Raw genomic sequence first — 26,244 nt, forward strand, 5'->3', positions numbered from 1 at the left:
TTTATAAAATATTACTGGCAACTGGAGAAATGAAGGTTCCAATTGTGTATCTGTATGTAATTACTTCTGATTATTGATAATGAGTTTAAACACCAACCTCTAGAAACGTACTGGCAGATTGAGGTCTTAAGCATACAGCTATGAATTGCACTAGCAAAATGGAAAGAAATCAGAAATTACCTTAGAGAAATGGTCTGTAGACCCTATTGGAAACATATATTCCTGTGGAGATGGTTCTGGGTTATTTCAAAGCTGAATTGTGAGACTTACATGATATCCTTTGATTGGATTAGACATAAGTAGATCATTTTACCATAAATCCCACGCCATGTCTGGTAGAAACCGAACAACACATATTTTACCAGCTGTTTAGCATAAGGAGGTAAGCGTAATGATGTGGGCTTGTTTTTGTGCGACAAAAAACAAACTTCCCTGGTTAAAAAAAGGAGTTCCAGACTCCAACATGTTGGCTAAAACTGGGACATCTGGGACGTAAGAAGAAAAAAAGAAACGTCCTGATAAATAAATTGACCAAGTTTTTTTATCCACAAGTTTATGCAATTTAAAGTTAATGTATATTTTATTTTTTCGTGTCATAAAAATGTTACAATAAAAATTACATTGAAAATGTAAATGATACTCTTCGGTGCATCCTGATAGCACTTTTTAAGCTTGCATAAAAATTTTTTGGGGGGGGATATCAATGTCCCCAAATTTCCGGTGGCACCCCTGCGTCAACTTAATAAAAGATGTGAGACTTTAAAAGATTTATTCTTCTGCTGTCATTAAATAAATTCATGTTAAATGGGGCAATATCTCTTATAAGAATGAAAGTAAAATTATTACCTCTATTATTAAAGTTGTAGAGAGGGTTACAGTCTTTAGTTTCTTATTTATAGAATTAATTTGTGTACAAGTACACAAATTCAGTTCTACAAGCTGCACATCAAAAACCTCTTACATTCTCTGTTTTGCTCCAAATGGTCCAGAACTATTGTTGCAAAACTATGTGTGCATTGTAACTTTGGTGTTTTTGTAATTGTAGATTTTTTTCATAAACTGTCACAATTACAAATATCGCAGGGATAACCGACAGAAGGCAACATGGCAGTAGGCCATTTGCTTTAGATAAACTGTAGCAATACTGTGTGGAAGACATTTTTGATGTGCAACTCACAGAACACGGTTTGTGTACTTGTCTTGTATGCATCAACTTGAGGAGGTGTACGTTTTTCTTGCAATGTGACAGATTTAAAAAAAATCTAGTTAAAAAACACCTAAGTTAAAATTCCCCAATTGTTTTGCAACAAAAATTCTGAATCATTTGGAGCAAAACTGAGAATGTGAGATGTTTTTGATGTGCAACTTGTAGAACAGAATTTGTCTACTTGCACTTTAAATTTGAACAACCTGTAAAAAAAATGTGTCTTCGTGAATTTTTTAAATTTATTTTACAAATACAAAACTTAAACTGTAACTCTCTCTACATCTTTAAATTAACACTTACAATGCACAAATAGTTTTGAAACACAATAAACTTCATAGAATATGGGGTCTGTTCCCACAGCTGGACATTGGATCTGTCCAATCCCTGATGGTTTCAGAGGCGTCTGATTGCTTAAAAAGCCTGCATTGTTGAATTATTCACACATATTGATGAAACCGATTAATGGAAAGTTAAAAACATGATTTGAATTTCTCCAGAATGAATAATATCTGCACAATAACAGTGCTCCTCGGTAAAGCAACTAGAAACGCCCCCTAGACCGCGTTCCTCGCCCTGATTGGCTTAAGCCTCCGTCAGTCTGCTGTTTGGGCGTGTCTACTAGCTGCAGCTGTCAGATAGGGACAGACCTCCAACCCTTACAGCAGAAAAACAACAGCTTAGGAAACAAAAAGGACCTGGGATGCTCCGCTGTGTACAGTAGCACCGTGCTGGTGAAACAGAGGTATGGAAAATTATCGCTCTATAAATCATTTTAAATGGCCTAAACCTGAGTAGGGGTTCGGTTAACTGCGCCTTGAGATGTGATTTTAGCATGCAGGTATGGTAGAGCTAACGGTCAGCTGCCCCAACAGAGCCTCAGGTCGCTTTGTCCGCCCCTTCATGCCTCACTGCGGTGGGCTTAGTTTTTATACCGTTATTTTAGCTCCAGATGAGCTGGAATCCGATGAAAGAAACCGTCTCATAACCCGCTTGGAGGTATTCAGAGCCGTTACAAGAATATCAGCGGACAAACACCACTCTGTTCCCCCCAAATCCATCCCATTAGTAATGGGGACAAGAAGTCTTTGCAATGTACCGATTCTCCACAGTTAGTTCACTAAAATGATTCGTTCAAGGGATATTCAGTTCCCACGGCTGTATTGTCTGCTTCGTTACAGTTTAAACAGACAATAAGGATGTTTTGTAACATTTATGGGTGAAATACACTGGATGAGTTAACATGCGAATAAGAGCAGCAAAGCAGACTATCTGAAAACAGAAATTTACATCAGATGCTGCAAAGTGCTTTCTACAGTATGACGGAGTATTAGGGCAAGGCTAGAGATTTTATTTTGTTTTATTTTGCAAATAAAGTTGTAACATTACAGGAATAACGTCGTAACATTACGAGAATACATTTGTAATTTACAAGAGTAAAGTTTTAATATTACGAGAATAACGTCATAACATTACAAGAATAAAATCGTATTATTACGAGAATAAAATCGTAATATTACCAGAATAAAGTTTAATATTATGAGAATAACGTCATAACATTATGAGAATAAAGTTGTAACATTACGAGATTAAAGTTGTAACATCATGAGAATAAAGTTGTAACATTATGAGAATTAAATCGTAACATTACGAGAATAAAGTCGTAACATTATGAGAATAACCTTGTAACGTTACGAGAATAAAGTTTTAACATTACGAAAATAAAGTCGTAACATTATGAGAATAACGTTGTAACGTTACGAGAATAAAGTTTTAACATTACGAAAATAAAGTCGTAACATTATGGGAATAAAGTCGTAACATTACGAGAATAAAGTCGTAATATTAAGAAAATAAAGTTGTAATATTACGAGAGTAAAGTTGTAATATTACGATAATAAAGTCATAACATCACGAGAATAAAGTTGTAATGTTACGAGAATAATTTGACATACTGCCCACATTTAACATACTAGTGTGCTAAAAGATTTATTTGTCAAATCAAAGCCAAAGTATAACTTCACATGATGCTTAACATTCCACATTTTAGGGAACAAAGCGCTTTTTGTTAGAGTTGTCATAAAATACTACTTATTTCTCATAATTTTAGGACTTTATTCTCATAATGTTACAACCTTATTCTCATAATTTTATCACTATTCTCGGTGCAACTTTGTTCTTGTAATTTTACGACTTCTGAGAGATGATTGCAGAAGTAAACATGTAGAGTGAGTGTTGCAGAATATATACAATCCACCAGTGATCTACCAGTAAAACAAACATCAGATATCTTCTCAGCATTTTGGCTATGAATTAGTGGGGTCTGCAGTTCTACAGTAGTTTTCTAATTGGTTGTCTGGAGTTTAAATGAACTGGATAAGAATAATTTGGGCAGGGTCTTGCTTTATTTAACAAAACTGTGTTTTAGAAGGTGCAATACATGTCACAATTTAAAGCACCAAAAAAAAATAAACTTTCTCAGGATATAGAATGCTGACTGGTGTAAAAATCGGTGTTAAATGACCAGAAAAAAAAGCGTTATTTGTTCGCCATTTCGCATGAGCTCTTAGAATAGCACTTCAATTAGATTTTCACAGTATTTTAGGCCTTCTCACTTATTAAGCATCTTTTTGTCTGTGACTTTTTAGCCAAACGCTTTGTGAAAGATTTAAGAGGGATACAATCTGATTCTCAAAATGAGTTTTGAATTAAAATGTACTAACACAAAAAAATTACTTCCAAACCTACAAATGTCATGCTACTGTTATCCCAGATCACACAGGTCCAATTTCCCCGCTGCTGTGAAGTGATTCAACAACCTTTACTGAACCGGGAGTGCTGTCGATCCACACTCACTGCCCGCACTAATCAGGTGTTTATTCATTAGTTTATGTCAATGTAAGCATGTTAGGTAATGATGGGGAGAGGGTGTGTGATTTAATTTAGCTGATCCGCTCAAATGATTTGTTTGTTATAAAAACAAACACACAAAAAAAACACAAATGTAAATACTTTAGAGGAAAAATAATGAATATGAGTGATTATTCTAGCCAACTATAAGACTCAGTTTTCTTCCAAACATCTTGTAACAGCTTTTACCAGGCTCTGGACCTATCTGCAGAAACCCTCTGAATCTCGTCCCATTGTCGCCATGGAGACTCCAAACAACTATGTGTTTATCCACGGGAAGAACATCTCCCACGGTCCCCTGGCCGGCGCTGCTGCAGCGCCCCACATGTCCATTGACAAGCTGTTTCCAGCCCTCTTGGAGTGCTTCGGCATCATCCTGTGTGGCTACATCGCTGGCCGGTAGGAGAGGCGCCTCACTGACCCATCAATGCATTTGGATTTAGTACATTAACCTTTTTTTTAATTCCCCCGCAGGGCAGACATGATCACAGAGAACCAGGCGAAAGGTTTGGGGAACTTTGTCTCTAAATTTGCTCTTCCGGCTCTGCTCTTTAAAAACATGGTGCTGCTGGACTTTGAAGACGTCATCTGGGCTTTTCTTTGGAGCGTTCTGGTTGCAAAGGTTAATGAACTCTGCAAACCATACTTCATTTGTGTTGTTTGTGATTATCAGGCCAGAATAGCTTAATCCTGATTTAATGCAGGTGGCGGTGTTTGTGCTGGTGTGTGTGCTGACGCTGATGGTGGCGGGTCCAGACAACAGGTACAGCAAGGCCGGACTGTATGCCATCTTCGCTACTCAGAGCAACGACTTCGCCTTGGGATACCCAATAGGTAAAAACTCACCTGGCGCTGGGATTTAAAAGGTTTGAGCTGAAATATTTAAAGTCTTTCTGTATCTTGTCCTCCAGTTGATGCTTTATATAGAAGCACATATCCAGAGTACCTCCAGTACATCTACCTAGTCGCCCCTGTTTCCCTCATGCTCCTCAATCCCATCGGCTTCGCTCTCTGCGAGGTGCAGAGGTGGAGGCAGGCCAGCCATCCACAGCGCAGCAGCCTCAGCATCCTGGGAGTTGTATTTTTACAGGTAAAGGTTTCAAGCTGAGGTGGGTGAGGAATTAAACGTTGGTGTATTTTGAAGATTCTCGCTGTCATCTCTGAAGGTGTTAAAGAATCCAATCGTGTTCATGGTGATGGTGGGAATCATTTCCCATTTCGCTTTGGGGGAAAGGATTCCTGCCGTGCTGTCGGAGTTTATAGACGGCCTGGCCAACTCTTTTGGAGGAGCGGCACTGTTTTATCTTGGCCTCACTATGGTGAGAAGGCACAGTTTACATTTTTTTCTTTTTTGTAAAAGACTAAATGTTACTGAATAATATGTGTGTCTGTGATGCAGGTGGGCCAGCTCAGAAAACTCACCAGAGACGCTGGAGTGGCTCTGATTCTTCTCATTACAGCCAAACTGTAAGTCAGGACTTATGTTAGCTTAAGGTCTAGTGATGCTCTGAGTGAGGTGCACCAATACATTGGCTCCATTTGGTTGACGAATGATCTGTAGTATGAAGGACTTTTCCTGCCAAAAACCAAGAGACACATTATCAGGATAGCAGGATTTTCACTTTTAATGCTTCGTTTCTTTTCTTTTCTCTGATCTAATTCTTTTTGTACAAATATTATCTCCTTGCGCAAAAGCAAATCTCTGCTCTAGTCTGACACAGAAATCCTGCATCCTTTGGTCTGACCCGCTCCGCTCCAGACCGCCTGTGCAAAGCAAAGCCTGCAGCCTCCGCTGTTCCTCCCATCCTGCTCCACTTCCTCGGAGCTCAAGGAGAGCATGCACGACTTTATTATTATTAAATTCATAAGAGCAAAACATGCGTAAATGAACGCTTAATTTAATATGACATATAAAAAAACAAACCATCAGCATCCAGCATATGTGCAGTTTCTGCCCAAATATTTTCTTTTTGTTGTGGATCTTTGTAACAGGGATAACTAGGATCATACAAAATTGCTTTTGTATGAACTATGTTTGTTCTCTATTTCCAAACTCAGCATCTTTTCATCCATGCCTGCAATAAGAGGTTTCTTCTGACTCGATTTGATGAAACTTTTAAGCCTCTCGGTATAAAAGAAATAATTTATTGGAGATGAGAAACCTGCTTCCTGGTATGTTGAAGAACCAATAGTTTGCATCCGATCTTTTAAATAAACGGTGTTAGTTTTTAGAAATACACTATATTGCCAAAAGTATTTGCTCACCCATCCAAATTATTGGAATCAGGTGTTCTAATCACTTCCATGGCCACAGGTGTATAAATTCAAGCACCTAGGCATGCAGACTGTTTTTACAAACATTTGTGAAAGAATGGGTCGCTCTCAGGAGCTCAGTGAATTCCAGCGTGGAACTGTGATAGGATGCCACCTGTGCAACAAATCCAGTCGTGAAATTTCCTCGCTCCTAAATATTCCACAGTCAACTGTCAGCTGTATTATAAGAAAATGGAAGTGTTTGGGAACGACAGCAACTCAGCCACGAAGTGGTAGGCCACGTAAACTGACGGAGCGGGGTCAGCGGATGCTGAAGCGCATAGTGCGAAGAGGTCGCCAACTTTCTGCAGAGTCAATCACTACAGACCTCCAAACTTCATGTGGCCTTCAGATTAGCTCAAGAACAGTGCGCAGAGAGCTTCATGGAATGGGTTTCCATGGTCGAGCAGCTGCATCCAAGCCATACATCACCAAGTGCAATGCAAAGCGTCGGATGCGGTGGTGTAAAGCACGCCGCCACTGGACTCTAGAGCAGTGGAGACGCGTTCTCTGGAGTGACGAATCGCGCTTCTCCATCTGGCAATCTGATGGACGGGTCTGGGTTTGGCGGTTGCCAGGAGAACGGTACTTGTCTGACTGCATTGTGCCAAGTGTAAAGTTTGGTGAAGGGGGGATTATGGTGTGGGGTTGTTTTTCAGGAGCTGGGCTTGGCCCCTTAGTTCCAAGGAAAGGAACTCTGAATGCTTCAGCATACCAAGACATTTTGGACAATTCCATGCTCCCAACTTTGTGGGAACAGTTTGGAGCTGGCCCCTTCCTCTTCCAACATGACTGTGCACCAGTGCACAAAGCAAGGTCCATAAAGACATGGATGACAGAGTCTGGTGTGGATGAACTTGACTGGCCTGCACAGAGTCCTGACCTCAACCCGATAGAACACCTTTGGGATGAATTAGAGCGGAGACTGAGAGCCAGGCCTTCTCGTCCAACATCAGTGTGCGACCTCGCAAATGCGCTTCTGGAAGAATGGTCAAAAATTCCCATAAACACACTCCTAAACCTTGTGGACAGCCTTCCCAGAAGAGTTGAAGCTGTTCTAGCTGCAAAGGGTGGACCGACGTCATATTGAACCCTATGGATTAGGAACGGGATGTCACTTAAGCTCATATGTGAGTCAAGGCAGGTGAGCAAATACTTTTGGCAATATAGTGTATATAAGAATTATGCTCTTATGTATGTGGACGGTGACGTGTGGAGGAGTAGCGGTGGATGTGGAACAGCTCATTGATTAACACGACAGACAAATACTGCGCATGACGTATGTAAGCAGAGCGGAGTGCTGACGGATTATGTGAAATCTTGGGGTGAGATGTGCTCCAAACCCGTTAGCTCTGCTTGTGGATTTGTTTTTTTGCTTTCCGTCACTGGTTCGATCAACGTCTAGCAACCTTTCCAGCCAATAGAACGACTGGTTTTTGTCCACTGAATTTCAATGTCACTGCTTAGTGATAATATGATATGCTTAATCAAATATATGAACTCGTAGAAGAAACTGAACAGTTTCAGTTCGGAGGGGACGACAGAAATCCCAATTCAGAGTAGGCTAATCAGGGTAGATGCTAATTCTGCCTCCAACAGAAAATTCTTTGACTTTTCATTGGAGATTTTGGTATCAAGCCTAGTTTTAGGTTTTAGATATTTTTCTTTCCTAATTGTGTTTTCAGCTTCTTGTTTTATTAGCTTTTATAGTGAAAAGCATTGAATTGAATATTGAATAAACAATTAAAGGTTTTATTTTGAGATGTTATTTTTCTTTAGTTAAAGGGAGATTTGCTTAAACTTGTGTCTCCTCACCGTATGTTCCCTTTTTCAGCTAAAATAAAAGCTAAAATGTTTGGGAACCTAAGACCAGGCTTTAAAGTGTATCAAGTTTAAGTATTTAATATTTCAGAGTGAAACTGATTGCTGGTCTTTGCTTGCCCCTTCCAGCCTGGTAATGCCACTGGTCTGCAAAGACATGGTGGACATTCTGGATGTCGGGGTGAACAGCACGAGCCCGAACCACACCAGCTTATCCAACTTTGCTTTCCTCTACGGAGTCTTCCCTACAGCACCGAGCGTAGCCATCTATGCAGGACATTACAACATGGAGCTGGAGGTGGTAGGTTCTCTGTTAAACAACTCATTTCTGGAACAATGCAGCTTTTCAAACCTTTTAAGCATGAAAAATGCTTTAATCTGCAGCGAAACTGTGAAAGACGTTCCTTGTTGGTCTTGGAAACAGAAACTGGCTTCTTAACCTGAGCACATGATGCATGAAATCAGACATACAGAAGAATGCAAGGATAATAAAAATAAATGTTCTGCATATTTTTAACGATTTGACAGCGTTGGCAACACTTGGTCACATTTTTCTGCTTGAAAAGCTAAAGTAGTTTATTTCACAACATAAACACCATTAGCACCAACATTTTTTAAAGGGACCCAGTGACACATTATGCTGATTTACAAAACACAAAGAACCATATGTTCATGTTAAAATAGAGCAATACATATCAAGCATTCCTCCTAATAACCAAACGTAATCCCTTGAAGGGATGGTGTCCTGTAGGTTCTAGCTCTGTCCTTTGTCTCACACACCTGAGTCAAATGACTAAGCTAGCTCACCAGCAGCTGCCAGCGCTGATAACGAGCTCATATTGGAGTCAGCTGTGTTGAGGGAGAGATGGATCCTAAACACTCTATTTATTCACTGGATTGCTGATTGCCCGTTTGTAGTACGGGGTTGAAGTGGAGCCAACGGTGCCATATTGGTACTCCCTAGTTAGAGAGGTCGCAATGTAAGCAATATAGCATCGAACAGCGATGATGTTCTCATTTTCAGGGGGACTTGAGACTTTTGAAATAAAGATAAATTCATCACTTTGACACACACCGGCTGTTTCATAGCATCAGTAGTTTACGTTCACTTTTATTAAAACAATAGGCCCACCACATTGCATAGTCATTATGAATTCTCTAAATCATGTAATATTTTATATTACATGATTTAGAGAAATCCATCACAACAAAATTAATGTGTTAATGAAGAATAATACAGATGTGCCAAATGTGCTAATGTATTAAATACATGTAATAAACATGTATTTAATACATTGTTATGGTAATTACATTTTACATATAATATTAAGAATATAGATCAAGACTCAATTACAATCACATGTCTGTTAATGCTATAGTAATTTTCTATTTGCAAATTGTGCATGCATGATGCCATGTACTTTAATGCTGTCTCTGCGCATTAGCCTTTAAATCTGACTGGTTTACAATAGAGCTAAATTAATGAACCAATTGAATAACTCCACAGAGCTTCAGTTTCTACACTAGCAAAAGCACATACCGTATTTTCACGACCATAAGGCGCACCGTACTAAAAGGCGCAGTCTCAGTTATGTGTGCACTTTCTGTATTTAACTCACACATAAGGCGCACCGCACTATAGGGCGCGTTTTTTATATACAGGTACATGTCCTCTACTACGTTTAAATACCTCTACTGCGTATTTAAAAATAGAGCGGGAGCAAAACTGAGTATGTTTGTGCTTTATTCATGTATTTATTACAAAGTATTAATCAAACCTGGGAGCTGGCCGTGAGACAGACACATCGCTCTGATGACAGAGCGCTGTGATCACTCCTCTGAAACAGTTTATTGACGCATAAATTAACTTAAAATGCAGAAATCTGCCAGCAGAATATGTTCGCTATTATTATCCAGGTGCCTGCCTCCTTGCGGCCGGCCAGAGGCTGCTGTTGAAAGGATTCCTACTGACAGCGCACCACTGGTATGTGGGGGTCTGAGCGCCTCAGATTGAAATAATATTACAAGGCAGGATGATAATCTGGATGAACTGACTGCAATGATTAAGTTTTCAGGTGGACTTTCTCACTTAAAAACATATTAAAACTACTTTATTCCCACTGATCACAGCAAATATAGCTGCAAGGTGTATTTATTACAAAGTATTATTCAAACCTGGGAGCCGGCCGTGAGAGACACATCGCTGATGATCACACAGAGCGCTGTGATCACTCCTCTGAAACAGTTTATTGACGCATAAATTAACTTAAAATCCTGAAACCTGCCGACAGAATATGTTTGCTTTTATTATCCTGGTGCCTGCAGTTTAGATTATTTAGATTAAAAACACCTGCCAGCCGCTGCGGTGAACCCGGAGGCGACCCGGCCCAGAGGCTGCTGTTGAATTAAGTTTTCAGGTAGAAAAATAGAGCGGGAGCAAAACTGAGTATGATTGTGCTTTATTCAAGTATTTATTACCATGTATTAATCAAACCCATCAAAGTCCTCATCCTCTGTTTCTGAATTAAACAGCTGCGCTAAATCAGACATGCCAGTTTCCCCTTCTTCTTCGCTGTCAGAGTCACTTTCCGTGCCGGGCGGCTCCTCGGAAATGATGCCGGGACCTTTTGCTGCGCCTATACGTGCGTCAACCATTGACTTTGCATGTAAACTCGCTGCTTCTGCTGCGCCTGCTGCGTCCGGTTCACACCGATGTCGAGCGGTTGCAGCAAGCACAGCGTTCATTTGTTTCACCATGTTTTTCACATCAGCTGTGAGATGGGCACGCATGGAGTCACAGATTAACAGCAATGGTGGTGAGTGGAAAAAAAACACCTGGTCTCCTTACATTCAGCCACTCTTTCATCATCTCCTCAATGAGGTGGTCTCAAAAGTCGCAGTTACAACACACATAGGGCGCACCGCACCAAAGGGTGCGCCGCACATTTTGAGGGGGAAAAAAGACGTTTATATGCGCCTTATAGTCGTGAAAATACGGTAAATTGGTGAAATACCAGGCAACATCTTCATAATGTGCTTTTTGCTCTTAGTAACAACAACAACCTGATAATTTGAAAATACTATACATACAAGTATGTATACACACACTGACTTTGACAGTGAAATTATCTGTCTTCCCACAGCCGGCAAACTGCTTGCTTTTGCAGCCAAATGCTACACATGTAGACATTTTATTGCACTTGTCCGTGGCAGTTGGGAGTTATAGCATGGTAGAAGGTGTCTTTATTTTTCCGGGCAATCAGCAATTGAGTGAAAAATTAAAGATCAGTGATCCTAAAGGACTTGAGTTTTAGACCAGATGTAAAAGTTGTACGCCGTCACCATCTGCTGGCAGTGCTTACTCACACCCCACCTTCAGTTGAAGCTGATATTCATATTACTGCCCCTGGCAAAAAATTTGGAATTACTGGTCTAGGCGGATGAAAACAAAAAGGAGGCCACAGACATGACGCAAAACTGAAATCATTTCAAATGGAAACTCTGAAAGAAATTATGAAAAAAATGTGGTAGTCAGTAATGGTTACTTCCTTAGAGCAAGCAGAGGGAAAAAATTATGGAATCACTCAATTCTGAGAGAAAAAGTTCTGGAATCATGAAAAATAGACTGCTCCAACACATCACTAGTATTTTGCTGCACCACCTCTGGATTTAATAACAGCTTGCAGTCTCTGAGGCATGGCCTTAATGAGTGACAAACGGTACTCTTCATCAATCTGGCTCCAACTTTCACTGATTGCTGATTCCAGGTCAGCTTTGCAGGTTGTAGCCTTTTCATTTACCTTTTTCTTTTATTTCCAAAGATTTTCAATTGGATTAAGATCCAGACTATTTGCAGGCCATGATATTTGCTCTATGGCAAGATGTTTTATCATCTTGAAATATGATTTCAAAATCCTTTCAATAGATGGGATCAGAAAAGTGTTCAAAATCAACGTACACTTGTGCATTTATTGAAAGTGTAATTATAGCCTGGTTCCTGTACAGTAGTTCACTGAAAATGATTTGGTTCTTATTTAGAGGTGCTGCTTTAAGACATAATTTATTATTTTGATTCTTCAACAGGTTTATTTCTAGATTTAGATATCTTAAATCAAGGAAAAATAATCCTGCATTAAGGACACATAATTTTAATTTGTTTGTTCTTGGTTATAGACAACCTTTTTGTTTTATTTGTTTTTTATAGGGCTGTTAATCCTCAGCTTGTTTTTCTCTTTCAGGTCACATCAGGTATGGTGATCAGCACCTTCTTGTCAGCACCAATCATGTACGTGTCAGCCTGGTTGCTGACCATCCCTTTAATGGACCCGGCCCCCCTGGTGGCGGAGCTCGAAAACGTCAGCTTCAACATCAGCATCATCAGCCTTATAGGACTGGTACGCGTTTTTTAAGCGCGGTAAAGGGCACTGGTATTTGAAAAAAGGGGAAACTCAGTTTGCGTTTGCCTTCCTCTCAGGTTTGGACCATCGCTGTGATGCTGCTTAGCAGGAAATTCAATCAGCTCCCTCATCTGTTTGTGTTAAACCTTTTCCTGGCTCAGGTCAGTCAAATCTGATGCTGCATCACACAACATATGTGGGTCACTTTGGTTTGTGCCGATTCTCTTAACCCTCTGCTTTATGCTGCAGTTTTTAGTCTGTGTTGGGATGATCCTGTGGAATTTCCTCGTGAAACAACAAGATAATCTCCTCAGCAAAATCCTCACATTCACTCTGCTGTACGGATCTCTGTACAGCACCTATATCTGGACAGGTTTGTAAATTTAAAAATTAAATCCTATCAGTTCCTGTAAAGTAACTTAAACATTTTATTCTTCTTGCCCCCCCAAATCAGGATTAATCCCTCTCTGTCTGGCTCTGACTAACAGAGATGATCTGCTCAGACTCAGACCAGGAATCTTCATGGCCGTTGGCTGGGGGTAAGTATTCACCTACCTGGGAATGAAAGAGAAATAAGTTAGTGTATGCAATTTGGTAATAATCTGGTCTGGTTGCTGTTTTTGTGGTTGTAGGGTTCCCTTCGCCATGGTTGGAGTTCTCCTGATTGTAGGAGAAAGAACCGAAACCCTCGACTCTGCCTTCTTCTACGGAAGAGCTCAGGTTTGGATGGATGGCAGCTCCTCTAATACTTTTTAACATTTTGGAGATGCACTGATCTGGAATTCTGTGGATGATTTCTGATCCCCAGTTTCTGTGGAGCTTCCGTTTTTGTCCACTTCTGATTTACCTTTAAATACTGAAAAGGCAAAGTATTGCCTTGTAGCGGCCTTGGTCTTAGCTTTAGCTTGTGTCTTCAGTGGGTAAAAAATCCGATCTCCACATTAAGATGGAAGGATGTTGGATCTTTTAATGGGGTCCAGGTTGACGAGATTGTTAAAGTTAAATCCACAGACAGGTCAACGTTGCAAAAAGCCAGCAGTTTGAGCCAGCTTCAGTTTAAACACCTGTTTGATAAAATGAATAACCACCAGGCCACATCCAAACTCACCTAAATAAATGGGATTAATACGAATAAAAAGCATCTAGAATAAGAAGTGTAAATGAGAAAACGGATCCTGAATTTTAACTACATGTGGAAATTTAAAGAAAACACAAAAATTAAATGTACAACAATGTCTAAAACTCTAAAGTAGAAAGAAAATTATACATGCGTTTTTGAATTTATATTGCTTTTGCTAAAGAAGCCCAATCCTTTTTCTTTTGATCTTTTCTTCATAACTGTCATGATGGGTTCACAAGAGAGACCCAAGTATGCAGAACCCACGAGAAGGAGACTGGTTGAAAGGTTAACAAAGGTTTATTGTTTCACAAGAACATGGAAATAACACTGGTACTGGTTCAGGCCTGGGGGGCTGGTTCACTGGAGTCTGCGTGGGAGACAGTTCAGTTAGCGTTGCATCAGAAGAGTTTGACTTTGAGAGTCTCAGGTTTGTACCTTGAGGGTTCTTGGTTAAAGCTTTGGGAGGAGAACTGTTGGGTCCAGAGATTGTTTGTTCAGCAGAGTCCGTTAGCTGCTTCAGCGTCTTACTTCTAGAGAGAGGGCAGACCTTGGTTTTGAGTTTCCAGCTCTTGGTCCAGAGCTGCATGGAAATCCAGAGAGGAGTCTTCAGGTTTGGCTCAGAGGGCAGACTCGGCAGGTTAAGCTCTTCCAGAGCTTCACAGGAGAAAAACAGGTTTCCTGAAAGTAGAGACAAAAAGGGTTAGAATCCAGTCTGGATTCAAAGTCAACAAAGTACTCAGAAGGATCTTGGCTTAGGTGCTAACCAACTAGATTCAACACTGCGGCATTGAGGCAAGGTCTGAAGACAGCTTATATAGTGTGGACCCTCTGATGAAGGAATGAGCCTCAGCTGTGCAGGAGGCTCGGCTCCGGAGGATCCACGGCGGACTCTGCTGGAGGAAGGTGGTACTACTCCAGCTCCCAACAATAACGGAGGCAATGTTCATATCGCATCTTTTGCCAACTAATAGACTGACCCAGAGATGTTTCTCTGCTCCTCCTGCAGTCGCAGTAAGATTGCTAAGCACTGTTTCACAAAATATTGCTATTATGGGATAGAGGAAAAAAAAAAGAAACACTCTGACAGACCAGGGTCAAATGTGTTTACCTGTCTGTCATGTTGAGTCCTTGACCCGGCATTTAAAGGGGACGGGCTTCACGTTTGACTGCGATTTTCTCACATATAAGTGCGAATACAGAGGTAAATGTGTTTTAAACAGGCTGTTACACTCAATAAAAGTCAGTCTGTCTGCCTAATTCCAGTGAAAATACGTCAACTTTCAGCATAGCCAGCGTTTGTGCAGAAATGTTCTGCAGAGAAAAAGAGGAGCCCAGATGTCGCTCAGATAAAGTCCCCCTGTGTGTAATCTAATTGAGTTTAAATCAAGATGTTATACTGGGAAACAAACAGCATCTTGAAGTCCAAGGAACACAGTAGAGACGTTTAAATCAGGCTTAGGTTATAGAAAGATTTAAAGGAGAAAGATTTAAAGGAGTTTCCTTAAAGCTGTAGCTCAGTAATTTGGGTTTCTTCTTCTTTGACAGCTGCTTGTGACTTTTATCACATTTCTAAACCGTGATCAATTGTGTCGCAGACTAGACTAGAAATGCCGGTTCACCTTTTTACTGACCCGCCTTCAGATTGGCCAGATGGTTGCAGAGAGGCTGAGATAACTGCAGCCAGGTCTCTGAGGTCTTTAGGTTAAACTCGTTTTAATATCTTCAGAGAGTGGTTTTAAAAACTTTGTTCTCTGTGGGGCTCTTGGTGAAGTTTATCTGTTGTGTTTGTTGTTTTTACTCAGATAATCAGCTCTGCTGTGGTTCTGGCTGTAAGCCTGGCCCTCGGTGCCATTTCTCTGATGGGTCTGAGCCAGGGAGACCGGGAGCAGATCGGCTATGAAGCCCTGAGTCGAGCAGCTGTCACAGGCATCTGTGATGAACCGAGGCCCCCTGGTGGCCTGGAAGATCAACAGCAGCAGACAGACCTGACCAATTCCTCCACCTGCCACGCTGGTAGCTCTGTTCTCTATTTATCTCTTTGATTTTCTCTCTGACTTTTTACCTAATGGTGTCTTTTTACCCTCTTTTTTGTCTTGTTGAGATTTCAACAACATTTCTCCGCTCCAGACCATACCTGACATGATCGCCAGCACTCAAAGGGAGAATGCAAACAGCACAGGTAACTTAGATCATAACAGCATGAACTAGAAGCTGAAAGAGTCTGCATTCAGGCAGGTCTGAAGGGAGGAATATCTTTATTTTTGGATTCTTTTGCAATAATTCTGAGAGGGATAAAATAAGCAGCTAATAATCGTTTGTTCAGTCCTCGTTTTTAATTCTGCCTTCCTGCTTTAGGCCACAGTGGGGCGCTGTGTGATGGACAGCTATCCAGCTCGGGGCCTTCAGAGCAGCCGCTGGACCTGCCTCCACCTGGCCTTCAGAGCACTGATGACCAACAGACTGTGAGACACGTTTTACTCTGTCTGCTGCTCAGCGTCAGCCTGCTGGCGGTGAGGAAACCAGAAGAGATTAGCGTTTCACAGACAGTATAAATTCACTTGTGCTGTGATCAGCTGAAGGAAAGATGGATTGTCTGATTGTGATGTCTGTACAGAATCTGTCCAGCTGTCTTTGGTGGTTGTTCAACAAGGATCCAGGCCGTCTCTACCTGGAGCTGCAGTTTTTCTGTGCGGTAGCCAACTATGGGCAGGTATCTGAACCCGATGATCCTTTCTCTTCTTGCAAGGAGAACATGTATTATAGCTCCTTCTCTGTGTTTCCCAGGGTTTCCTGTCATTTGGGATATTTGGTCTGGACAGACACCTGATCATCCTGCCATTCAAGAAGAGGTAGGCTGATTCTTCAGCCATTGCCGTCTGACACGATTGGAGAACTAACCCTAAATTATTGTCCAGGTTTCTCAGCCTCTGGCACGGCAGAGACGGAGAGGATCTGAGTCAATCCGCCGTCCCCGAGGAGGTCCGCCTGACCTGCACCCAGTTTGTCCGCTACCACAAAGACCAGTGTGTGCAAGATATAGTACACACTCGCAGGTATGAGGAAATCTGTGCCCAGGCTTAGTTAAGAGAGAGGATATCTGTCCCTTTTTCCTGTTCTGTCAGATGAGCATACCCATAGTCAATACGCATGCACAATACGTCAGATTTGCGTTTATAGCTGTATTGTTGTACTTTAAACTACCTCAACAGGCATGTATCCCTTTAGTCATGCAAAAAAAAGCAGTTTAAGTTCATACACTCTAAAAAAACACAAAAAAGTAAGTAAAAAAAATAATATTTTTGTGCATGACTAAAGGTTTACACGGCCGTTATTCGAGTTTGAATTTTATTTTAGGTACAAAACTAAACAGAAGGGATAAACAGGTATTGACTATGGGTATTCTGGTCTGACCGCTCATCTGACAGAACACCGGAAAACCCATTTAAACCCGGGAACAGCTTTTAATGGCAGAGGAAACAGCTCACTGGCGCGTGTCTACCCGGGTCAAACGACTCGGCTAGGGACCAACGTTAAAATCACCCCGGCTCTGATCAGCTTGCTGGGAGAACACCAGAACCGGGTTGACCCGCTTAATTACGTGACACCATTGAACGCAACATACGGATGTCAACACACTGCGCCACTTGCTTCTGACCTAGCAAGCCGAAACAATTTGATAAACATGGCGGAGCACTGGTGGGAGGGAGTCAGACAGATAAAAGAGCGAAATAATAATATAAAGTCCATGTTGCTCTCCTTTATTCACTTCCCTGACATACGTTCATATTGTCGACATCAACAACACTTGCCCAGCGTGATAGCGTCATCAGACATTTAGTGGTGGAGGGACAGGGGCCACAGCTTTCCAGCATGGGGTCAGACTCGGCTTTTAAGTCAAATGGGAAAAGAGCCAAAAGTGGATTGTCAGCAGGTCAACCCGGTTTTGAAAAACACTGGGAAAGCAGCTCAAGTATCCTTTATATTCTGCCAGTGAGACCTTTTGGTGAAAGTTTTTCTGATGTGTCTTTACTGGCTTTGAAAATGTTGACATCTTTCCTTTTCTACTCTCCCAACACTGATCCCCTGTTATAGTTCTAAGTCTGGACTTTGACTAGGCTAGATTTAGAAATAGGTTTGATTTCCACTGGTAACCCTGAGAGTTTGGGGTTGTAAGGCTGGAAGGTTCTGGCTCACGTCTCTTTTACTTCTTACTGGGTTTCTTTTCTAATTCCTCCCTATTTTTGCTCCATCTCACTTCCTATCAATTCTGGCCAGCTTCATGTTAAGCTGTTAATATCGACCTGAAAGTCCCACATATGTCCTTTTTGTCCACAGACCCTTCTTCAGGATGTTTACTTTGACTTCTACCTGGCTTTCTGCTCACTTTAGGACCGAATCAATTAATTATGTATCAAAATAATTATCAACTAATTTGGTAATCTAATTGTTACAGAATATGATCGGTCTTTTCCTTTAAAAGCATGATATTTCCTAAAATAATAACCCCATTTTATCAGTGTTTAAGACAAAACTCTACAAATATGAACTATAGGAGTGTAAGAAAGAAATAGTTTGGTCAAATATTGTGCTATTTTTATTTTATTCAATCCATTCAAAATATGTCAGAAAGGATCTTAAATGCAAAAAAATATTTATAGCCTAACATCCAGCTGATAGGTGGCAACAAACCACCCATGTTTCAGCCAGTTTCCAGAGCAATATTATAAAAAAACACCAGATGTCTCATTTGTTAATGTATCAGGATAAATTGTACTGTGAAATTCTTGCAAATTCACACCCCTAAAGAACTATAAACGTAAAATATAAACAATTTTTTTCTTTAAAGATTATATTTTTTTTCTTTATACATATATCATAAAAATTATATAAATAAATATATAAAAAATTGCATGTATACTTGTATATTTTATATCTTTTGCCATTTGCATTTCATAAAAAAATAATAAATTAATTTAAGGATCAAGAGCCGCAGTGTGTGTTTGCAGCTTAGGGTCAAGGTGTAATCTGTGTAATAGCTGACTCCTTTTGAAATTAAAAAATTGAGCGTATAAAAATTAACTAGTAGAAGTGCTTTACTTTGCACCTTTATTCACCTGGAATAATTAACCTCATTATTGTAATAAAAATTTATTTCAAATTGGCATCAAATCATTAGATAATCTGGAAACTGTGATATTCACTATTACAGATTTGTTTTGTGAAAAGAACAAACTCGGAGCAGTAATTAGAAAATGTTTAAACATTCTGTTTTTAATATGTAAAAATCCCTATTTCTGTATAAATCCTCTATCCTGAACTTCGTATTGAACCAGTTTTAGCTTCAGATTCAAATTCTGTTCAAAGAAATCCGATGAAGAATCTTTGCTATCTGTTGGTTGATTAAACCAAAAAAAGAATCAAGTAAAATAAGCGTTAGTTGCAGCCTTTCATCTTCTGACTTTTCTCTGGTGAAGCTGCATGAATCTTCCAGTACTGCTTTCCTGTTTCCCCATATTTAGTCTGTAAAAGGGTTAAATATGGATCCTTTGGCGCCGCATTTATGACTCTTGGCCGTGACTCTACTTTTTTCTTTTACCTCCAAGGAACTAATCCTTTGCTTGCTCTGTCTCTGCCCTCTTTCCTTTGCTCCATCGACTGCCTCCTGTTTCCCCTCCTCTCCATCACATCATAGTGCCTCTGGGGAGAGTGTAAACGCTTCGGCAGGTGAATCCTTCCTCTGATTGTCACAGGTTTGGAGGACTGACCCAGGAGAAGACGGCGGTTGGACGTTGCCTTTCCCATCATCCCCAGTATTCAAACACAAACCCCTCTGATCAGGATCAAAGACTTAGTGAGTCACAGAATCTACACCAAAATCCCCGTCCAGATGAATCACGCAAACAGACCTCGCTGCCTTCCTACCAGGAGGCTCAGGATGAACACCAAGGATATGTTTCTGCCCCTCCGCCACATCTTGAAAGCGTCTTTCTTGGCAGTGACTTGGTCGACTGGCTAATAGAGCGCGGTCTGTGTGCTGGGCAGACCGAGGCCAGGCTTTACGGCGTTCGTCTTCAGCGGGGAGGAGTGCTGAGCCCCCTGGACGGCCAGCAGAACTTCAGGGATGAGCCCACTCTGTTTTATCACTTCACACAGGAGGACAGATGGTCCAGGAGCACGTGAGAGGAAGCGACAACCGTAAAGGCGCCGAGCTGGAAGTGCCTTATGGTGAAGTTATTGCTACAGCTTGGTTGTCATGGCTCCCAAAGACTGCCGAATTAGGGGCTGAATTCATTTCAATAAAAAAAAAAAAAAATGCATAAAGATACAGAGAGAATTTCCCGACTGCCAGAACTCAATATCCAGTTATTTTCTAAACAGCGAATGCACCCTAGCTAAGCACAACCACAGTGAGTTCAAAACACTCTTCAGCGTGGAGGCTGTTACTGAGAGAGGCAGCGCTAAAATTAGCTACAGGTCCACCAGAATCAAGAGGCTATTTCTCGCTCTCACAGCTGAGAAAAATAAAGTTATTTTATTCTCTCAGTGCCGTCGGTTCTGACGGCTTCTTCTAAACACATCGTCTACGCAGAATTTGGAGAATAGTTTTAAGGGTTGGTCAGGACTGTTTGGTAGTAAATATTGCCCCTTATTTCAGGTGTGGAAATCCTTACACTGATCTGTTACTATAACACAGTGTTTTTCAACCCTGGTCCTCAAGGCACCCTGCTCTGCATGTTTTGGATGTTTCTGAGGTTCAGCACACCTGATTCAGATGATTGCAGTTCAGCAAAGCCTGATAATCTGCTATCAATTGATAACAGGTGTGTGAAAGCTGGGAAACATCTAAAACATGCAGGGCAATGTGCCTTGAGGACCAGGATTGAAAAAAACTGCTACAACGGACGGTCCGCTGAGCTCTTTTTCAATTTGAAGAATACTGTCTCTTCCTTTGTGTTACATTTCTTTAGCGGTTAAACAAAAGTGGATGCGGCTCTCCATGAGTCTGACTACAAAGTGTACATCTTTGGTTCTCGTTCCTGGCACAGTGAGAACAAGAACATCTTATTTGGTTCTTGCACAGTTTGTAGCAAGCTTATGTCTAGTGTCAGTGAAGTGGTTTAAAAAGTCCAACTGAGATGTAAGAAGGTATTTATTAATGGTCTCATAAGAGCTACAACAGATATGTGGTTCATAGAGAGAAAGCAGAGTCATGTCTGTTTTATTGGCTAACAAAGCTTGTTAGCTTAGTTAGCGCTTAGTTTAAGGAGAGCTCAGAATGCTGTAAAGCGGCACTTAGGGTCACATGACTCATTCAGTGACTCATCTGACTCCTTGGTTACGTAGGCGTGTTTTTAAGAAGAGCAGCTGACATGAATCATCTCTGCGTTCCAATTTCTGAATATTGATCTGAAAACTTCAAATATCCCAAAATAGGTTAATAGGTGGCTCAGAAGTTTCAGTGTTGCCATAAACAGGATTCGGTTTCATACCAGCTGCCTCTATTGCTACGTTCAGACCGCATGCTGCAGGAGAAGCAGCTAGTTTACATGCAAAGTCAACGGTTGACACGCATCAAGGCGCAGCAAAAGGTCCTGCAGAGCGTTTGGAGCAGCCAAAATGCAAGCTTCTAAACATCTGACGCATGAAGCAGCAGCAGCAGCTGCTGGAGGAAAAATTTAACTTTTTCTGCTCGACGCGCCGCATCAACCAATCAGAGAAGCTTATCTGGGAGCTGGCAGGGATGATGCATAGCGCTATATAGCGGTTTAATAATGCTTAAATTCACTTAAAATGTCGAAACCTGACGACAAATTATGTTTGTTTTTATAATTCTGGTGCCTGCAGTTTGGATTACGTACGTGAAAAACGCTAATTCCAGCCGCCGCGAACAGTAGCGGAAAACTGAAACTGCTCTGACTGCGAAATCATATTTGAAGACAGGATGGTAATGTAGATGAACTGATTGCACAGATGAAGCTTTCAGGTGGACTTTCCCACTTAAAAACATTAAAACTACTTTGTACGCACTGATCACAGAAAATATAGCTGCCATTGTTACTGGCAAAGAAAGGATAGGGGAGCTCTGCCCAACATGCATCAGACCCACCTTTCGTCCGCGCAGCTAGAGCATCAAAAATGAAGCAGCACACGCGTTTTTGATGCTTCTGCTACATACGTTTGAACTTAGCATATCACTTATATTTTAGGCAGCTTAAATGGCTAAACTTTGAGTGGTTCCCAAAGTTGGGAGCTCTCCCCCTAGGGAGGACGCTGAGTAATAAGAGGGGAAAACATGGGAGAAATGAATCAAATAAATGACCCATGTTGATAGGTATTCAGGAAAATGGTATGTTTCTAGACTGTACTCCTGTAGGACAAGCCTTGTTGAATGGTCTGAAGATGTAAAACTTCATCCATTTCTTATGATGATACAGCTTGTACAGAAACTCTAACCAATTGGTCCCTATAAATCTATTACATTTTTCACCTTTAGAGTTTTATTTCATCAATAATTTTTAAACAAATGAGTTGCACATTTAGTTTCAGTCATGACAAGATCAAAGATTTCATCTGCTGTATCTGGAGCCTTCAAAGCTGTAAATTACAAATTTGTATGAGGTCTCTCCTAACATAACAAACATTATTTTTTTTCTCTCATTTGAGTCTGTCTCCATGAAAACAAACCCTGTCCCGGATTTTTTACCAAAGCAAAGTGAGGCGTAGAAATAAAAGTTTTCGGCCCCCTGTTTTAGAGCCACTCATCCAGCACACATTAAATGACGCTCAGTGGTGGTTCTAGACCAAATGTATCAGGGGGTCGGGAGGGGGCCAGCGTGTTTTCATGGGGCCACAGAAAAGCATGAAACAAAAAACAGGGCAAGGGATTCAAATGTATCAAGATAGCTACATGAAGTTAGATTACCATTCGATTAGGTTTAATTAAAATTCTGTCTTCCAACGGAAAATATTTATTTTTGGCTTGAAAATGTTCATTTGGATTGTCGTTAAAATAAAAATAAAAATCTCTTAGCTAAAAAAAAATATCTAAAAGATCAAATTAAGCTTTTATTTTGAATATTAGGTCAATATACATTCATAATTTAGGAATTTTACAGATTTTTCACTTAATTTAAGTTAAAATTATACTTTTCTATAAAATTTCTTTTAGTATTATGTCTGCAGTACAGGGACCATAACAGGGGCCAGGACATGATCTACAGGGGCACTGGCCCATGTTGGCCCCTTTCTCGAACCGCCCATGATGAAGCTGCCACTGCTGTTCATATAATTAATTACTGAGTTATCACAGATGGAACGCTAGAAAAAAAGAAATGGAAATGCTGTTTGTGTAACTTTCCCTATTTGTTTCTAAAGAAAGCTAGAATATTCAGATGGATTATTGGCTAAAGAAGCTTTAGCATGCCAAAGTTTGACTAAAAATGCAGTCTGGAAGTGATGCCTGATTAGATTAGGTTGTTTTTTTTTGAGTGATTTAAAACAGAAGAGTTAGAATTAAAGAAGAAATGTCCCCTTCTGGTCCTGGACCTCTATTTAAGTTCTTACCCCATTTGAACAGCTCTAATGATTGAGACTTCTGTGTTATAAGCTGCTGATTTCTTCAGTTGTTAGTCTGTAAACAAAGGGCTGGTGACCATCAATCAGCTTCATCCTCCGGTTTGATGGGAGAACAAACAGATCTCTGACTTAAAATCTGTCCAAGGATCCTGCAAACTTTTTAATTTGTTTCAGGTGGGCTGAAAAAAAGAAAAAAAACACCTCTTCCCGTGCTTCCTGTGAAACCAGAACATTATTTTGCACGCTATCCCAGTTTGTGCTGACGTAATGCATGACTGAACCATTTGCACTGAGTAAATGTGAAAAACATAAATGCCACTGGACATTTTGCTTCGAGTGTTTGTCGGCTGGATGTTAATTTCTGTAACCTTTGTAACCCTTACCTGTTGTTGTAAAACGTTTTGTTTAAAGCTGTTTTTCTTCAGTATTTTTTTTTTTTAACTGAAAAGATACATTTCTAAGACGTTTACCCAGAGAAAAAGCACATTTCAGGAGTTGTTTGCACTTTCAGGGCCAAAACTCAGCCATGATAAAAACTCTTTGTTTTGCTGTGTTTTGCAAAAAGCCTCCTTACTTCTTTTTACAACACATTGTTGGTTTGTTTACAGTTTATAGACTTGGTGATAAATGCATGTTTAAAACTCCTCATTAATGTCAAACTGATGTGATTATAGTGTGAATGAGATCAGTCCACAGTAATTGACACATAAGTGGAATAATTAGCCCACTGTGATAGTTAACAGCCTGGAAATAAACCAAGATGTCACCCTTCCTCCTTACAGCCAGTGGGAGTGCTAGTTCATAAAAAAAAATTAAATAACTGCTCTGACAGTAGATTTTTGCCTTTTCTGACTTAATTGGTTAATTTATGTTCTCTTATTCTCACTTTTTAAAATTTTCCTTCGACAAACAGGCCTCTGTAACCCAATGTTTTACTCTGGCTGTAACAATAAACCGAATCATAACAATAACACCGATGAATAAATCGATTGATCGATGCAAAGACAAAATCTCGATCCACATCACCATCTTCAGGATTACTAGTGTCACGATACAAGTTTTTCATTTCCAATACGATAGCGATAGTGCACCTTTGAGTAATGACCAATACTGATATTAACCCAATTTATCAGTGAAACCACACATTCTTGTCTCACTGTGAGAAATGTTAGAAAAGGCTCAACTGAAATTGTTCCACCGGAGAACAATAGTCACCATCAATAGGAAAGAGAACAACTGACCTATTTATTATGGGTTATAAAAACTTAAAATAGAAGCAGTTTGCCAACATTATACGTTTTAGATGCATGCCAATTAATTTAGAAATCTATTTTTCAGTATAATATTCTTCTCCCCACCTGGGATCTTTCCAAATAACACCCATTTCATCCACAATCTTTTATTTCTCCAGTGGAATCGGCGCATCACTACTATGGATAATATAAATTATAATTAATCAAAACTCACTCAAAAAAAAAAAAAAACAAGGGTTAAAAATTAGAAATATTCAGCGATGACTTTTCCACTGCTTCTTTATTCATTTTTTAAAATTCTTAAATGGTTTATTTTAAAACCTTGGATTTTTTTGAAGGATGTCTCCTCTGTTACCATGACGATTTTCTTAGAGTCTTAGAGTGTTTTCATTTCCAACCACAGCTGAGTTTCACTAAACAGGCTGCTGTTTTATCTGAGTTTACATTTTTTATTTCTATGTAGTGACTCGTTGTTTAATCAGTGCCTGCCTCTGACACCCTGAAGCGGAGTGTGTGTTAGCATGACCGATTCTAGCGGTCTATGCCGTGTGTTTGGGTGCAAAGAAGAGTCTTTCATTCTGTGTGTGACTGGTTAACGGGATAAATATCAACCTGGATGTTTGTTTATTGTATTTTCTCATTAGTCCATCAGGGTGAATAACAGCAGGATTTTGAAATATAAAGAAACCAATAAAATAAATTGCATCCAAAATGTCTCTCCTTCACTTTGTCAGATTGATTAAAACAATTATTGTGTTCCATTATGGGGGAATTTTGTTATCATTATTATTATTAATTAAAAAAAAGGTTTTGAGTTGCATTTTTTTCAAGTATCATTTTGCAGATCATATTCTCTTCACTTATCAGGGGGCTTTCCTTGGGCCTGAGGAATGAAGATGCATTTTATTGGTCTGTATGGACTTTATGGAAGTGAAGAGAACCTGATCGGTAAAATCCATTTGAAAAAAACAAAATAATAATAATAAAAAAGAATTTAGATGGAAAAAAGCAAACATGGAACTTTAGGCAACAGCATATTTCTTTCAAAACCTTTCTTGATTTGAACATTTTTCAAAGTTTAATACCTGGATTTCATTTTTTTCTCAAAATTTCCACTTTCAAAACATGTTTTTTTTTTATGTGCAACAGTAATGGAACAAAATTCAATCCATTTTCTACTAAGAAACACATTTATTGAACATGTTATTTTATATTCCACAGAAATCAGACTTCATTGTGCATTGAAAACACTTTCCCCTTTTTGCTCAAAACAGGGTAATAATTTCAAACAGACATAAAGCTTTTTTAAACTAAAACAACATATTCCCAAAAACACAGGATTAATAAGACTGATTTCTGGTTCTTCAAAAAAAGTGCTTTTTACATTTTTACTTTTGTTTCTGAAGCCTCAGAGATTTTAATGTTGGCTTATTTATTCTTTGCACATTGTGGGAAAAAAAAAACAAAGCTCACATTTTGTGTTACATGAAATTTAGATCAGAAAGATGACAGAAGTTTAACTTAAAGTTAATCACAGATGAATCTATTCATTTAATGACATATTTAAATATGTTAAACAGATGGAAAATAGAAAATATAGAAAATCTATGTAATAGAAAAGTGCAATATAGATCTGCATGCACCTAAGAA

The 26,244-nt window shown here is 39.8% G+C and overlaps 1 protein-coding gene across 2 annotated transcripts; it reads left to right on the forward strand.

Annotated features, from left to right (window-relative positions):
* The first annotated feature begins 1,908 nt into the window (after positions 1 to 1,908).
* On the forward strand, positions 1,909 to 20,340 carry gpr155b (G protein-coupled receptor 155b). Of its 2 annotated transcripts, none has more exons than XM_038299392.1 (20): positions 1,909 to 1,949; positions 4,297 to 4,513; positions 4,589 to 4,736; positions 4,819 to 4,948; positions 5,026 to 5,204; positions 5,281 to 5,433; positions 5,514 to 5,581; positions 8,378 to 8,549; positions 12,487 to 12,642; positions 12,723 to 12,806; positions 12,895 to 13,018; positions 13,100 to 13,184; positions 13,278 to 13,365; positions 15,568 to 15,778; positions 15,867 to 15,944; positions 16,121 to 16,275; positions 16,380 to 16,475; positions 16,550 to 16,614; positions 16,681 to 16,818; positions 19,516 to 20,340. In XM_038299392.1, the coding sequence occupies exons 2-20, from the start codon at positions 4,356 to 4,358 to the stop codon at positions 19,943 to 19,945; spliced, it is 2,718 nt and encodes a 905-aa protein (XP_038155320.1). In that variant the 5' UTR covers positions 1,909 to 1,949; positions 4,297 to 4,355; the 3' UTR covers positions 19,946 to 20,340. The 2 variants fall into 2 exon arrangements, with proteins under 2 accessions (XP_038155320.1, XP_038155321.1); XM_038299393.1 differs by having other exon boundaries at positions 19,458 to 19,659.
* The last annotated feature ends 5,904 nt before the right edge of the window (positions 20,341 to 26,244 follow it).

This window comes from Cyprinodon tularosa, unplaced genomic scaffold (assembly GCF_016077235.1).
Source record: "Cyprinodon tularosa strain WSP-4 unplaced genomic scaffold, ASM1607723v1 ctg428, whole genome shotgun sequence".
Lineage (NCBI taxonomy): Eukaryota > Metazoa > Chordata > Actinopteri > Cyprinodontiformes > Cyprinodontidae > Cyprinodon > Cyprinodon tularosa.